The 17,140-nt window shown below is 36.5% G+C and overlaps 1 protein-coding gene across 1 annotated transcript in view; it reads right to left on the reverse strand.

Moving 5' to 3' along the window:
* PDZD8 (PDZ domain containing 8) overlaps positions 1-17,140 on the reverse strand; it is a 126,656-nt gene that overhangs the window by 80,743 nt on the left and 28,773 nt on the right. The window contains exon 2 of the mRNA XM_044665622.1: positions 5,660-5,776. Coding sequence (XP_044521557.1) covers positions 5,660-5,776 — 117 coding nt within the window. The remainder of the gene's footprint in view (positions 1-5,659; positions 5,777-17,140) is intronic.

Consider the following 17,140-nt stretch of genomic DNA (forward strand, 5'->3'; position numbering starts at 1 on the left):
AAAAAAAAGAGATGGACTAAAGAACTTCTGAGGTCCCTTTCAACTCTAAGTCTATAGCCTTATACTCTTGGAATTTTGTTGAGAGGGAAAAATATACAAAGTCAAACCTCTCTGGTCAGCTTTAAAAGCCACAAGTGATCTTAAACATAAATATTTAATTTAAAACTTAATGATAGCAATCATATTTTAAGTAATTTACGATCAAAGAGATTTTATGCATTGTATGTATGTTATATACAAGTAATTTTATTAAATTACTACTTACAATATATTGATTCAATTTATTATTCATTATTATAACAATAATAGGTGTGTTGATATAATACATTTATTCAAGAAGGAATTGTGAAAGATACAAAAATAAAAAGACTTGGCCCCTAATTAAGGAATTTATAAACTAGTAAGAGAATTAAGAAACATGAGAGATTATCCCAGAGGAATTCTGGGAAGATGGTGGCTTAGATGGAGCAAATCTTAAGACCTCCGCAACCTTTCCACACCGAGATAGAAAACAAAGTGCTTCGAGAAGAAAGAGGACCAAATCTAATAGCACAGAGCAGGGGGATCCTACTGCTGGACAGCTCAACAGGAAGCAAAAAAGAAACATGAGAATAACACAATCTACAAACAGCAAAGAAAGTGGAGAAAAAGAGAGAGTAGTTCAAAAGTCCAACGTAATGCAAAGTAATGTGGAAATTGATTCTGGCTAGGATGATCAGGGAAGGAATGAAAATGCCATCCAAAGATGGAGATAATCTCTACAGGCACAAGTGGGAGGTACCACATGCCAGTTAGGGATGTCTCTTCCTCAAGTTAGATATTGGAGATTACGGTAAAAATTATAATACTTTTTAGGCAACATCTTCTTTTCTAATAGTGTCAAATATTAATAGGTTCAGTAAAGAGCCAAAGGTCTGCTATATTACGCAAGAAAGAGAGGATAAGAAAGAATTTATTCTCCATTCTCAAAAAAAGGTCTTCTAGTCACTACTGTTTTCTCTTCTAAAGGGAGTTATCAACTTCTTCCCCCACTTTCAATTTTAACTTGCTCTACCTGCATATTTCCTCTGAAAATAAATTTATAATAGGAAACTTTACTAAATTTTTCTTGTTTTGATTAAGACTTGTCTATAGGAACAGTTAGATAGCTCAGTGGATAGAGTACCAGGCCTGAAGTCAGGAGAACCTGGGTTCAAATCTACTGGACTCAAACCTGCTCTCAGACATTTCTTGGCTATATGACCCTGGGCAAGTCACTAAACTCTACCTGCCAAGCCTCTTCTATCTTGGAATACTGAATATCAATTCCAAGACACAAGGTTAGGGTTTAAATTGAAAAAAAAAAATCTTGTCTACAACTCTATACTCTTTTCTTCTACCAAAGGATTTAAAGAAGTCTTTATATTGATGTTAGTTTTTCTTACTCTGCTAGCCTGCATTCAGTTTAACGGTAAAATCCTATAACCAGGTCAAACAGCCCAGTAAATTAGGTATCAAGGAACTTTCCTATAATCTCATCACAATACATGAACAAATCCTTAATCTATTTGAAAGGACCTTGGAATTTGAGGCTATTGGATAAAAGGCAGATGATGCCAGATGAGAAAAATATCTTGTGACTGGTTCAAAAGATTAAGTCATTCCTCTTAGCTGATCTCCCAAGGGAGGTAGGGGGAAAAGGCAGCTGCCTTCTTTCTCACCCAGCTGTAGAGGCTGTGAGCAGATGATGCCTCTCTTTCTTTTGTGCTTATTCTTTCCTGCTCTTAAGTGAAAGAGTATTCTGGGATGAGTGTCTAGGTGATAAGGTGAATTCAAGAGATCCAAAAGTCCCATGTGAGGTCTAAAAAAGGAGCAGTGGCTGTTGTAATGGTAGTGCCTAATAACAGAAGAAAGACCTGTTGATAGATGTGGAAAAACAGTACTCCAATGATGATGACTGTTTCAGAGAGAGACCCTTCATGGCCTAGAGAAGTGCTAGTTGTAAGCTCTCAAGGGGCCCAGCAGAAAGCTACAATAAAGGGAACTTTATTAGATTTCTAAGAGAAAAGGCCTTCCTTTTGCCATATGCTTTCCCTACACATGTGCCTCGATATCTTTTTTTTTAAAACTCTTATCTTCTTTTAGAATCAATACTGTGCATTGGTTCCAAAGCAGTGTGTAAAAAGAGTGGTAAGAGGTAGGCAATGAGGGATAAGTAACTTATCCAAAGTCACACAGCTAGGAAATGTTTGAGACCACATTTGAACCTAGGACATCCCATCTCTAGGCCTGGTTCTCTATCCACTGAGTCACCCAGCTGCTTCCCTCAATATCTCTGAGGCTGAATATATTCTCCCCAGGAAGGAGCAAGCAGGAGAGTGTGAAGGAAATATTTAATATGAATGGTTCTTACTATTACTGTCTTGGTAAATTCCTTTGCTAAGTGTTCATTGAAGCTCCTGGCTGAGTATCAATGAGATGCACACCAGAGAGGGTTGGCAACAATCCTAGAATACTAAGAGTAAGGAGCAACCACCCCTCTGGAGACTTTCTTGAACATGAGTACAAGTAAGAAGGAGGTCCCAGAGGGGCTGTTATACATGGGGCCTTCATCTGAGATAATCATGGGGTCATTAACATTTAAAACAACCCAGGAGAAGAGTTTTCTTACTAGGACTTTTACATAACATAGCTTTAAGAAATCCATTAGAAAAAATTGGCATTTTTCCCCTCTTCTTTTAGATTATAATTGTTCAGTCTGTTTAAAATTCAGACCAGTTTCTTTAAGATAAATTGTCTGTTTGAATGTTGATGTACTGAAATTTATTCAAGATCATCCAACTATTTCAAATAGTGGGCCCAGCACATTATAATAGCTTATTAATGCTTCTCTTTTCTTTTAAGGTGATCTAACCTCTGTTTGATGGTCTAAGAAAGAATAGCATAATAAGCCCAATGCTATGCTAAATGCTGGGGATATATATACAAGCAAAAAAAATATCAATTGTTTATATTTATATTCATTTATATTCAAATGGTAGAAAATAACATAACTGGATTATTAAGAAGAGTGGTGGGGTGGGGGTGGAGGTTGGGGTGGATTTAGGAAGCAGAGGGGTGGCCAGGTAGAAAGCCAGATTAAACCAAAAAAAATCACTTATCTGAATTTATATATAAAATCAGAGATCCAGTGACATCAACCCCAAGTACTTAAATCTCTTTTGAGGCTTACTTGACCATTTTCTTTTTTGAACTAAGCTTATTCAGTCTAATGAGGAATGAGTATGGACATTCAATTGGTATTTCCTGGGTGATGCAGAGATTCCTGGAGAAATTGTGGGTGCCCTATTTTGTTTCAGGGGATCCAGAGGATGATGGAACATTTAGTAGAGATATTTTATCTAGACCTCTACTTTGACTCTTCATATTTTGAGATCTGTGGAAAAAGTTTGAGTGCAAAGACAAGAAATTTTGCGCTAGTATCATATCATGGACAAAGTGGGCCTGTTCAGCAGCAGAAGCAGTGATTGGTCTATCACTGAAAGCTTGCCCTGCAATGAATTTCTTGAAAACTTCAAAAAGAAAAAAATAATCTTTAGAGGCAAAAGTCACAAGGTAATCCTTGACTCCATAACTTCTTCACTAAGACGGTACTTTAAATGTGATTAGCAGGCTGGGGGGAGAGGGGGAGGTGACACATTGGGCATGTTAGCATGGAGAACACGAAGGGCAAAGCGAGTATGGGGAACATGTGCCCCTTGCTACATCTTGTCACTAAATCATTTTTCTAAAAGTGATCATGTCTACTGGCTAATTGGTAATGAGAATCACACCAGTGAGCAACATACTAGAAACCCTAGCTCCTCCTAAGATCCCCCCCCTAGGATACTGAGAGAAGACAACAGCCTGCCTTTGAGGACCTCAACCTTTAACCCCTGGAATGACTTGGGTAAAGTGGCTCAGAAGGGATATTAAAATAAGATTAGAAGGCCAGTATCCTGAATGAAGGAAATGCTAGTACCATTGGTCTCTCTCTGGTCAAAGAACATAGAGGTATCATATTTTTAGAAAGGATACTGACAGAATGGTTAATAGAACAACAAACAGAAAGGCTGTGTAGTGATATGAATAAAAATTAATCTTAGAGACTTTATACTAAATTTATAAGTATATATTAGTAAAGAGGAAGGAAGAGAGAATTAATCTTAGAGACTTTATACTAAATTTATAAGTATATATTAGTAAAGAGGAAGGAAGAGAGAAATCAGGTTTCCAGCCTTTCTAACTTAAAAGTCCCCAGCAGAGGTTGTAAGTCATAGTTCCTGGATTCGGCAGCCTGCTCCAGCCACTTGCCAGAGGTGGCTTACATAGATGAGCGCTGGTTCCCTTACAAGAAAGCCCCTTTCACAAGCCCAAAAAACAACTGCAGAGAGAAAGCCAGCCTGCTTCACTGAGCTGGCTTTTTAAGCTCAGTCTAAACCCTCCCTTAAGATTTTCTAATTGGCCAGGGTTTCACTTTGGTCCCTACGTGTCATGTCTCTTAACTACTGCTGGTCAGGAATCTCACCTGCCATGCTGGCAAATTAAGACACATTACTCTGTGATCTCTATTACACGAGATGTCCAGGATTGGACTGGGTCCCCCAAATATTCAATTTACACAGTAGAAAGGAAATCATATCACCATAAGAAGATTAACTGAAGGAAATTGGAATGCTAAGCAATGAAAAGATAATATTTAAGTAAGTAACAAGATAGCGGTCTCCTAATATTTTAAGAGCTACCTTGTATAAAATAATACCAAGCACTTATATAATGCTTTAAAGTTTCCAAAGTGCTTTGAATATATTATCTCATTTGATCTTCAGAGTCTTACGAGGTAGGTGCTATTATTACCCCCATCTCATAGATGAGGAAAATTGAGGACAGGTGTTAAGTGACTTGCCCAGGAACACGCAACTATTAAGTATCTGAGGCAGATGTCAAACTCAGGTATTCTGCTATGCACTATAGTACTTTTCTTTGTGGTCCAAGAATGCAAAAACAGGATCAATGGATAGAAGCTATAGAGAAGATTTCTATTCTATATAAAGAAAACACTTCTTAACAATTAGAGCTGTCCAAAAGTAGAATGGGATACCTGAGGTAGAAAGTTTCCCTAGAAATATTATCCTTTTCCCCTAGAAATATTTTTAATATATTTCAAAATGAAATATAACACATGTCCACTTTTCTACTGGGTCAGTATTTTAAATAAGAAGTTGTGCTTTCAGATGCATCAAGGATAAGTTTCCTAATCCTGGCTACTGGTTCCTAATCTCTATTCCAGGGTATTTCCAATTACTTCAAAAAGATCTATTGTACCCCACCCATCAAATCAAATAACAGTAATTAGCATTTACATTAGTTTGGCAGGAGGTGATCTCAAACTCTACCAATAGGGGTTTCATAACTTTTAAAAAATGCTGGTGATTACTTCCTGAGAAGTGTTTTCTTTTGGATCCTGTTTTCTGGGAAGCCATTTATATTTTCCTAAAATAAAAGACTTACTTTACCATGAGATAAAATTGAGGGTTATAACAATATAAAGGAGGAAACAGCATAAATAATCACAAAATAGGGAAGTACCGATCTTACTAGCTATCTTAGCTGAAATTTAGAAATGACAGAACAAACATACCTGCTGCATTCTAGTAATGATATTTTAAGGCGGCCTTCCTTAAGTCCATACTGCTGTATGTATAGAAGCTCTTCATTTTCTTCCATCATTGTTTCATATGGGAAAAATGGCTTGAATCTGACAAAAATTTAAAAGGAAAAAAGTATAAGTTTCTAGTTTACAGAAAAACCCATAAAATACATTAACATAACCACCTGCAATAGAAGACCAATCGATCCATTCTCTCTTAAGCTCATGCAAATGCATTTTTTATTCAACTGGGCCAGGATTAAATTCAGAACTAAAATGTTTATCTCATGTTAGAAAGCATTTATCTGTTCAAATCCAAACAAATCAATACCAAAGTCAAAAAATGAAGAGATATCCTTTCTTCCATTTCCATACTACTCCATATCAGTACTTTCTCTTGGGAAAATCTAAAAGCTCTCAAAGGTGCTACAGATTAATATCATGCCATTTTAAATGTAAATAAGAATTAATGACTCCTTGTGAAATTCTAACCTAGATACTAGAAAATCTAAACATTCAGCCAATAAATCTAGTCTATTCAGGGAAAAAGGAAGAGGGATAGTGAGCAATAGAAAACTATATCAAACATATACCTCTCTTACCATACTCTTATTGGTAAAGAGGAAACATGAAGTAAAGTTAGGAAAAAGACTTAAGATAGGTGGAAATATAAAATTAACAATAATAATTAGGAAAATCAATGGGGTGAACTCATCCATAAAATGGAAGATAGGGTGCATTAAAAAGCAGAATCCAACAATATTTTATGTATGAAAAATGCATGTGAAACATAAGGTTCAGGGTTAAGTTCAGAGTTAAAATGAGGATCTAGATCAAAATCCATTATGGTTGGAATAATAATCACAATCTCAGACAAAGCAACAGCAAAAACCAAAAAACAACAACAAACAAACAAAAAAAAACCCCCAGCAAAAATATAGACTTGATTAAAAAGAGAAAAATGAGGAAATACTATGCTGAAATGTACCAAAGACAACACCAGTAATTTAAAAAAAATATATGTAGTTGGAAATCCTTCGCCTACACATAGTATACTACAGTAAATGAGAACATTTATTTAAGATAGATAGAGCATAGAAAGAAATTAAACAGTAAAGGAAAGGCCTGCTAAAGAAGCAAGGTCTGATTCTACAAATACAAAGCACTTCCTTATATGCAGGATCAGACAGGATGGTCAGCAGAATTTGCCCTGGACAGCTGGCCTAGATCTTGTTGCCAAATCTTCAGTGGAGAAAGTCTAGATTTCAGAGTTTATCAGAGCTGAGCCAGGGTTCAGATATTATCAATGCTAAATGGTGAATGTGGGGTTGTTTGGGAAATCTAAAGAAGTCAAAGGTCATCTGGGTCACACTGGTTCTTATCAGAAGAGTTGGCTTCTCAATAGAAATCATGGCCTCTGTCCCCGAATTTCACATTCTTTTTTTATAGTGATGTTTACCTTCTATATTTTTAAAGTTCACAAATCTTATATTTTTCAACAATATAGGTACATATAAGCATCAAATAGTGAAGCATCTAAGTACTCAAAAAGCTAAATGAATAACAGAGAAATAGACAACATAACTATAATAGCAGTGCTGGTATGCATCATTTGATACTAGTTAAGAAATTAGAGAGGTAGATGAATAGAACACATTAAATACACAAAGGTCATAAGAAAATAAGCACAGCAGCCTAGTATTTGAGTTTGATAGATCCAAAGACCCCAGCTACTGAGATAAGAAATCACTCTTCAACAAAAACAAAAGAGAACACTTGAAAGCAATATGGCAGAAACAAAGCATAGACCAACATCTCACTACATATACCACCACATAATGGTGATTGTCCTTTGTACTCCAAGAGGAACAAAATGACATAATGATATTAGAGTCAATGTACAGCGTTCGGTATCTTATCTTGCTTAGTGATCATCAGAATTCTTCTAAAACAATTCAAAGGAAGCAGTTCAGTTTTCTGGCATCGAAATTGAAGACTGTCCAGATTTCATAGGCATTCAACAGGGAGAGCAGCACAAAGGCCCTAAAGATCTTCAGTTTGGTAGATAGCCTAATACCTCTTCTCTCCCACATTTTCCTTTGGAGCCTCCCAAACAATGGGTTTGCTCTGAAAATACATGCATCAATCTCATCATCTATGTGTATATCCATGAAAAGTATACCACCAAGTAAATTAACTTAGCCACAGGATTCAAAATTTCTCCATTTGCTGTAATCTATGGTTCCATGTATGGATGGTGTGGTGCTGGCTGGTGGAGATCCTCTTATTTCCTTAGTGTTGTCAGGCCAAAACTAGCACAAGCAGCAGAAATTCAATCCACACTCTGTTGCATATCAGCCTCAGAAGTTGCATTGAGTGTACAATTGTCTGTGAACAAAAGTCGCACACCAGATCTCCCTTCACTTTGGTCTTGACTTGCTGCCTTTTCAAGTTAAGTAAGTTACCATCAGGGCAGGAGCTGACTTGGTTGCCATTTTTGCCCTTGTTGAAGGTGTCTAACAATGACACTATAACATCATGCGAAAAAGCATGGGAGCAAGCATATAGCCTTATTTCATTTCTCTGATAACTGGGAAAGCTTTACAAGTAGCAAAAATGATGAAATTGACCAGGTCTTTAGAAGTAAGACTTTGAAAGTAAAAATAACACAATTAATCATAAAACAGTAGGCTGAGGTAGTCATTTTAATTTTCTAAAAATTCTAAACTCTAAAATCTTTACCGGATTTTAAGATATGCTATAATGTTCATAGAGGTAATGACAAGTTTTATTTTTTTAATCTATATTTATCAACAATTTGTAGCTTTTTCCACTCTTGGTTAGGTTTAATAAATTTTAATATCTAACTTTAAAAAATATTATGTTCTTAATTCTGGTATGAATCTTGATATATGATATGTGTTTAATAAATGCTTGTTTGTAGATTGATAAAATCTTCTTATATTCTTCCTAGCACAAAACATTTAAAACGTCACCAACTTTTTTTTAGTTTTTTCCTTTTATTTTTTAATTTATTTAATTAATTTGGATGGTTGCATGATTCACTTTCTTGGAGCCGACGAGCAATTCCACTGGGTTTTACATGTATCATTGTACAAAACCTATTTCCATAACATTAATATTTGCAATAGAATGATCATTTAAAGTCAACATCCCCAATCAAATTCCCATCAAACCATGTGATATGATCTTTTTCTGTGTTTCTCCTCCCATAGTTCTTTGTCTGGGTATGGATAGCGTTTTTTCTCTTAAATCTCTCAGAATTGTCCGGGTCACTGCATTGCTGCTAGTAGAAAATTTTTTACATTCGATTGTGCCACAATGTTTCAGTCTCTGTGTATAATGTTCTCCTGGTTCTACTCCTTTCACTCTGCATCAATTCCTGGAGGTCTTTCCAGTTCACATGGAATTCCTCCAGTTCATTATTCCTTTTGGCACGATAATATTCCATCACCATCAGATACCACAATTTGTTCAGCTATTCTCCAATCGATGGATACCTCCTCATTTTCCAATTTTTTTGCCACCACAAAGGGTGCGGCTATAAATATTTTTGTACAAGTATTTTTCCTTATCTCTTTTGGATACAAACTCAGCAGTGGTTAAGACTGGATCCAAAGGACAGGCAGTCTTTTAAAACTCTATAGGTATAGTTCAGTGATGGGTAAACTGCAAGCCAGATGCGGGACCCAATACAATACAATGAAACTTCTAAAACTTCTAAAGTTTTGCCTTAGAAACAGACTGACAGATAAGCATTTCCTTTCCTTTGGCCCCCTCTTTAAAAAGTTTGCACATCGCTGTTCCAAATTGCCTTCCAAAATGATTGGATCAATTCACAACTCCCCCAGCAGTGCATTAGTGTCCCAATTTTGCCACATCCCCTCCAACATTTATTACTTTCCTTTGCTGCTACATTGGCCAATCTGCTAGGTTTAAGGTCATACCTCAGAGTTGTTTTAATTTGCATTTCTCTAATTATGAGATTTAGAACAGTTTTTCATGTGCTAATTGATAGTTTTTATTTTTTATATAAAAACTATCTATTCATGTCCCTCGCCCATTTATCAATTGGGGAATGGCTTGATTTTTTGTACAACTGATTTAGCTCCTTATAAATTTGAGGAATTAGACCTTTGTCAGAAGTTTTTGTTAAAAAGATTTTCCCCAATTTGTTGTTTCCCTTCTCATTTTGTTTGCACAAAACCTTTTTAATTTAATGTTATCAAAATTATTCAGTTTGCAATTTTGTAATATTCTCTATCTCTTGTTTGGTCTTAAATTCTTTCCTTTCCTCTAGATCTGACAGGTATACTATTCTATGTTCACCAAATTTACTTATAGTTTCCTTCTTTAAGTCATTTACCATTCTGAATTGATTTTGGTATTGGGTGTAAGATGTTGATCTACACCTAATTTTCCCCATACAGTTTTCCAATTTTCCCAGAAGTTTTTGTCAAACAGTGGGTTCTTGTCCCAAAATCTAGGATCTTTGTGTTTACTGTACACTATCTTGCTGAGGTCATTTAACCTCAAGTCTATTCCATTGATACTTCCTTCTGTCTTTTAGCCAGTATCATATTGTTCTGATGATCACTGCTTTATATTACAGTTTAAGCTCTTGGTATTGCTAGGCCCCCTTTCTTCACATTTTTTTCATTAGTTCCCTTGATATTCTTGATCTTTTGTTCTCCCAAATGAACTCTGTTAAAATTTTTTCTAATTCAATAAAAAAGTTCCTTGGTTGTTTGATAGGTATGGCACTAAATAAGTAGATTAATTTGGGTAGGGTTGTCATTTTTATTAATTCCTGTCTTTGCCTTGGCAAATAGATTCCTAAATATTTTACATTTTCTAGGGCAGTGACAGGCAAACTACAGCCTCAGGCCAGATGCAGCCCCCTGAAATATTCTATCTAGCCTGTGGACATTATTCCTAATCTGACGAATACAATGAGTAGGATACAATACAATGAAACTTCAAAAGAGTTGCCTTAGAAACAGGCTGACAGTTGAGCATTTCCTTTCCTTTGGCCCCCTCTTTAAGAAGTTTGTCCATCACTGGTCTAGGGTGATTTTAAATGGAATGTCTCTAATTCTTGTTGCTGAGTTGTGTTGGAAATATATAGAAATGCTGATGATTTATGTGGTTTTATTTTGTATCCTGCAACTTTGCTAAAGTTGTTAATTATTTCCACTACCTTTTTAATTTTCTAGGATTCTTTAAACATACCATCATATCATCTGCATAGAATGATAGTTTAGTTTCCTCATTGCCTTCTCTAATCCTTTCAATTTCTTTTTCTTCTCCAATTGCTATGGCTAGCATTTCTAGTACAATGTTAAATAATAGAGGTGATAATAGGCATCCTTGCTTCACTCCTGATGTTATTGGGAAGCCTTCTAAATTATCCCCATTGCAAATGATACTTGCTGATGGTTTTAGATACTTACTGTTAATTATTTTTTTAGGAAAGGCCCATCTGTTCCTATACTTTCTAGTGTTTTCAATAGGAATTATTATTGTATTTTGTCAAAGGCTTTTTTTGCATCTTTTAAGATAATCATGTGATTTCAGTTGGTTTGGTTGTTGGTCAATTAAATGGATGGTTTTCCTAATATTAAATCATTCTTACGTTCCTGGTATAAATTCCACCTGATCATAGTGAATAATCCTCGTAATCATTTGCTGGAGTCTTTTTGCTAGTATGCTATTTAAGATTTTTTGCATCTATGTTCATTAAAGAGATTGGTCTGTAGTTTTCTTTCACTGTTTTTAGTTTGCCTGGCTTTGGAATCAGTAATATTTGTATCATAAAAGGAACTTAGTAAGACTCCTCCTTTGCTTATTTTGTTAAATCATTTGTATAGTATTGGGATTAGTTATTCTTTAAATGTTTGATAGAATTCATTTGTGAATCCATCTGGCCCTGGGGATTTTTTTTTAGGGAGTTCCTTGATGTATTGTTCAATTTTTTTTTCCTGAGATGGGATTATTTAAGTATTCTATTTCTTCTTTTGTTAATCTAGGCAATTTATATTTTTGTAAATAGTTAAGTCATTTCACCTAGATGGTCATATTTATTGCCATATAATTGGGCAAAATTGTTCTTAATAATTATCTTAACTTCCTCTTCATTAGAGGTGAGATCACCCTTTTCATCTTTGATACTGTTAATTTGATTTTCTTTCTTTTTTATTATTAGATTAACCAGTACTTTATCTATTTTATTTGTTTTTTCAAAGTAATATGTCTTTTGATTTTTAGGATTTCCAATTTAGATTTTATCTGGAGATTTTAAATTTGCTCTCTTTCTAGTTTTTTTAAATTGCATGCCCAATTCATTGACCTCTTCCCTCTCTGATTTGTTGATATATGCACTCTGGGATATAAATTTTCCCGAGTACTGCTTTGGCTGCATCCCGTAGATTTTAACATGTTGTTTCCTCATTGTCATTCACTTCAATGAAATCAGTAATTGTTTCTTTAATTCTTTTCTTTTTTTTGACCCACCAATTTTGAAGAATTGGAGTATTTTAGTTTCCAATTAATTTTAAATCTGTCTTTCCACAAGCCCTTATTGATTATGATTTTTATTGTATTATGGTCTGAAAAAATTGCATTTATTATTTCTGCTTTCCTACATTTATTTGCAATGTTTTTACGCCCATCTCTGTATACATGCCATGTGCTGTTGAAAAGGCATATTCATGTTTATCTCTATTTATTTTTCTCTAGATAATCTATTAGCTCTAATTTTTCTAATATTTCATTCATTTCCCTTACTTATTTATTTTTTGGTTCGATTTATCTAGTTCTGATAGAGGAAGGCTGAGGTCCCCCATTAGTATGGTTTTACTACTTATTTCCTCCTTAAGCTCCCTTAGTTTCTCCTTTAGAAATCTGAATGCTGTAATATTTGGTGCATATATGCTGAGTATTGATATTTCATCTCTATTTATACTGCCTTTCATCAAGATGTTACCTTCCTTATTTCTTTTAAAGAAATCTACATTTGCTTTAGATTTATCTAAGAACATAATTGCTACTCTTGCCTTTTGTGTTATTTAAAAGTACTGGGGTTCTATTTGGAAGTATTGAGCTTCAAGATGTGCAGTGTTTGACAAACTTCCTGTGGACATGTGGGGGATCTTGGAACTACATTTCCGGTGATCCAATGGGTTTTCCGGTTTCTGACGTGATAAAGTCAGACAATGGGAACCAACATATAGCGCAGCTTAAATTTGGAGGTCAGGCTTAAGACTGTCTCTTTTGGCTATGTAGTGAGGATGGGCACTGGCGGTATTTTCTGAATAGCTTTTACCAGGCAGGTGGTCTTACATAATTTTTATCAACATGGCCAAGGTAAATAAAATGTTATTTTCTCTTGTAATATCAGCCTTTATCATTTTTAATTGTTACACCTTCTTTGTCTCAGTTCCAGCCCAGTAAATTCTTTCTACCTTCTTACCTTTACCCTGGGTGTGTCTACCTGCCTCAAGTATGTTTCTTGTAGACAAAATATGGTAAGATTCTGGTTTTTAGTTCATTCTGCTATCCGCTTCTTTTTATTAGTGAGTTCATCCTATTCACATTCACAGTTATAATTACTATCTGTGTATTTCCCTCCATTTTGACTTCCTACTTTAATTCTGCCTTTTCTCTTAACCCTCTAACCCTCCCATCCAACTTTTCACTTTTAGTCAGTCTCCCTCCTTTTCCCTCCCTAATGTTACTGCTCCCCCTTTTCCCTCACCTCTTATTTATTCCTCTCTTACTTTAGTGCCTTTTTTTAAAAAAACCCTTACCTTTCATCTTAGAATCAATACTGTATATTAGTTCTAAAGCAGAAGAGTGGTAAGGGCTAGGCAATGGGAGTCAAGTGAGTTGCCAGGGTCACACAGCTAGAAAGTGTCTGGGGCCAGATTTGAACCCAGGACCTCCCCTCTCTGGGCCTGGCTCTCAATTCACTGAGCCACCCAACTGCCTCCTACAGTGCCTTTTAAATGACCCTCCAACTTGTATTGCTCCCCTCCCCACCAGCCCATTTATTACCCTTCTACTTCTCTATAGGCCACAATACAATTCTCTGCCCCAATGGATCTGTTGTTCTTCCGTCTATGAGTCAATTTCAATGCGTGTAAGATTTAAGTATTACTTGTCACCAATCTCTTTCACACTTCCATTGTACATGTCTTCTCCCAGCCTCCCCCCATGTGCTTCTTTATGAAACATATATTTATCCCATTTTATCTCTTTTCCTATTTCTCTGAGCAGTATTCTCTTTTATACCCCTAGTTTTTTTATATATTTTTTGACATATCATCCTATGCAGTTTCTCATTTTAACTTACTGGGTCCCTTAAAAAAATTTTTCCCCCCCTTTCTTAATTACCTTTTGGTGATTCTCTCGAGTTCTGTGTTTGGGCATCAAATTTTCAGTTTAAGTCAGGTCTTTTCTTTAGAAATGCTTGGAAGTCTTCTATTTGATTAAATGGCCATACTTTCCCCTGCAAGAATGTAGTCAATTTTGCTGGGTAGTCAATTCCTGGTTGTAGACTCAGGTCCCTTGCTTTCTGGAATATCTTGTTCCATGTCTTCTGGTCCTTCAGTGTGGATGCAACCAGGTCCTGTGTTATCCTAACTGTGGTTCCATGATATCTGAATGGTTTCTTATTAGCAGCTTATAGTATCTTTTCCTTGGCCTGGAAGTTCTTGAACTTGGCTATAACATTCCTGAGTGTTGCCAATTGGGGATTTAATGCAGGAGGTGATCTGTGGATTCTTTCAATCTCTACTTCACCCTTTTGTTCAAGAATGTCAAAGCAATTTTTTTGGATAATTTCCTGTAGAACAATGTCCAATTTTCTCTTTTGTCATGATTTCCTGATAGTCCAATAATTCTTAAATTGTCTCTCCTGGATCTATTTTATCAATGAGGTATTTCATATTTTCCTCAATTTTTTCATTCTTTTGATCTTTTATAGACTCTTGCTGCCTTGTGAAGTCATTTGCTTCTAGTTGTTAGATTCTAATTTTTAAAGACTGAATTTCATCCCTTGCTTTTTGATCATCCTTTTTCTTTTGGTCTGGTTTTTGTTTTGCTTTGTTTTTGGTAGGTCATCTTTCGCTTTCTTTGCCTCATTTTCAAGTTGGTCAATTATGGCTTTTACAACACTATTTTCTTGTTTTAGTTCATGTGCCTCTGTTTCCAAATGACTTACTTTGCTTTTTTTTAACCATTTATTAATATTCATTTTTAACCTGTTTACATACTTTATGCCCCTACTTTCCCCCCACCCATGGCCTACGCACATTTCCACTGGTTGTAACATGTGTCCTTGTTCAGGGCCTATTTCCATATTGTTGTTAGTTGCATTGGTGTGGTCGTTTCGAGTCCACTTCCCCAATCATGTCCGCCTCAACCCATGTGTTCAAGCAATTGTTTATCATCTATGTTTCCTCTCCTGCATTCCTTCCTCTGAATGTGGGTAGCATCTTTACCTTACTTCCCTCAGAATTGTCCTGGGTCATTGCATTGCTGCTAGTACAGAAGTCCATTACATTCGATTTTACCACAGTATATCAGTCTCTGTGTACAATGTTCTTCTGGCTCTGCTCCTTTCGCTCTGCATCAGTTCCTGGAGGTCTTTCTAGTGCACATGGAATTCCTCCACTTTATTATTTCTTTTAACACAATAGTATTCCATCACCAGCATATACCACAATTTGTTCAGCCATTCCCCAATTGAAGGACATACCCTCCCTTTCCAGTTCTTTGCCACCACAAAAAGCACAGCTATAAATATTTTCGTACAAGTCTGTTTATCTATGATCTCTTTGGGGTACAAACCCAGCAATGGTATGGCTAGATCAAAGGGCAGGCAGTCTTTTATAGCCCTTTGAGCATAGTTCCAAATTGCCAGCCAGAATGGTTGGATCAGTTCACAACTCCACCAGCAATGCATTAATGTCCCAATTTTGCCACATCCCCTCCAGCATTCATTGCTCTCCCCTTCTTTTATTTTAGCCAATCTGCTAGGTGTGAGGTGATACCTCAGAGTTGTTTTGATTTGCATTTCTCTAATTATTAGAGATTTAGAACACTTTCTCATGTGCTTATTGATACTTTTGATTTCTTTACCTGAAAATTGCCTATTCATGACTCTTGCCCATTTATCAATTGGGGAAACTCATTTTGCTTTTAAAGTTCTTTTCCCAATTTTCTTCACCAATCTTAATTGTTTTTTTAATTCTTTGAAAGTCTGTGTCCAATTCACTGGAGTTCCTGAGCTTTTTTTCTTGGTGTTCCTTGGTCCTCCTCTGTTCCATTTGTTCTTTGTCCATTACCTGGATAGAGGCTATCAATTGTAATTTCTTTTTTCTTTTTATATTATTTACTCATATTTTTTCCTCTCCCCCAGCCCCCACCACTGGCTGTATTCTTGCTCCTTTGTTTACTTGCTGGATCTGTGGGTTTGGGCTTTTCTTCCCTGAAGGGGCTTCTTCTCTGCTTTGCTGATTAACAGGATTAGGTAGATAGAGCTGATCTGTTCTATTAATGAGCCCTGAGGCCAGATCTTCCCCAGATGCCAGGAGAAGCTGAAGCTGAAAGTGAAGGTATGGAGGCTGAAGGGAGTTCTCCTCCTCCTCTCTACTCCTTTCTGCCAGTCACCCAGTCAGAGCCCTGAGCTTCCCATTGTGGTACCAAGGTACTCTGTTGTAGTTGCAGACTTCACCCTGGGATCCCAGTCAGCTCAATTCTTAGAGTCAGTAGGTGGGGAAAGGGTGTTGGAGATTGAGCTTCTCGGCCCTCTGGAGACTTCTTATCTGCACTATTGCTAGACTGGATTAAGCTGGCTGAGCTGCTCTGTAAGAGCTGGATGTGCCCTGAGGTCAAAGCCTCCAGAGGCAAAGGCTTAAGACAGAGGAGTGGTGGCTGAAGATTGCTACCAGACTGCCCTCCTCTTTGCCCCTCTCCTCCAGTTGCTTCCCTGCCAGCTGTGGTCAGAGCTCTGAGTCTCTGAGTAGCTGTGGTAGCAAGGCATTCCATCCATCCTGGAGTCCTTGCCCCAAGATCCCAGCAACCGCCCAAGTCTCAGCACAGTAGGTAGGGGAAAGGGTCCTGGGACCTTCCTTCATTCTTCTTTAAACCTGAGAATTCAACCTTCTCTGTATACCTTTTAAGTTGAATAAAGCAGGAGAGTTCCCTGGTTCTGTCCTGTTGTATTTGGTTTTGTGTCCCCCTGGAAATACTTTGCTTTTTATTGGTATTGAAGGGTTTTCACAGAGGACTTGACTTTTGCTGCTTCAACACTGCCATCTTTACTCTACCCTCACCAACTTTTCTTTAACATTCTAATGCAAATGTTAAGCCCCCACACATAGGAATAAAGAGGAGTATTTTCTTGGGGATGAAGTTCTACTTAATATACTCCCTGTACCCCCAGAA

Source organism: Gracilinanus agilis, chromosome 2 (genome assembly GCF_016433145.1).
Source record: "Gracilinanus agilis isolate LMUSP501 chromosome 2, AgileGrace, whole genome shotgun sequence".
In the NCBI taxonomy this organism is placed as follows: domain Eukaryota; kingdom Metazoa; phylum Chordata; class Mammalia; order Didelphimorphia; family Didelphidae; genus Gracilinanus; species Gracilinanus agilis.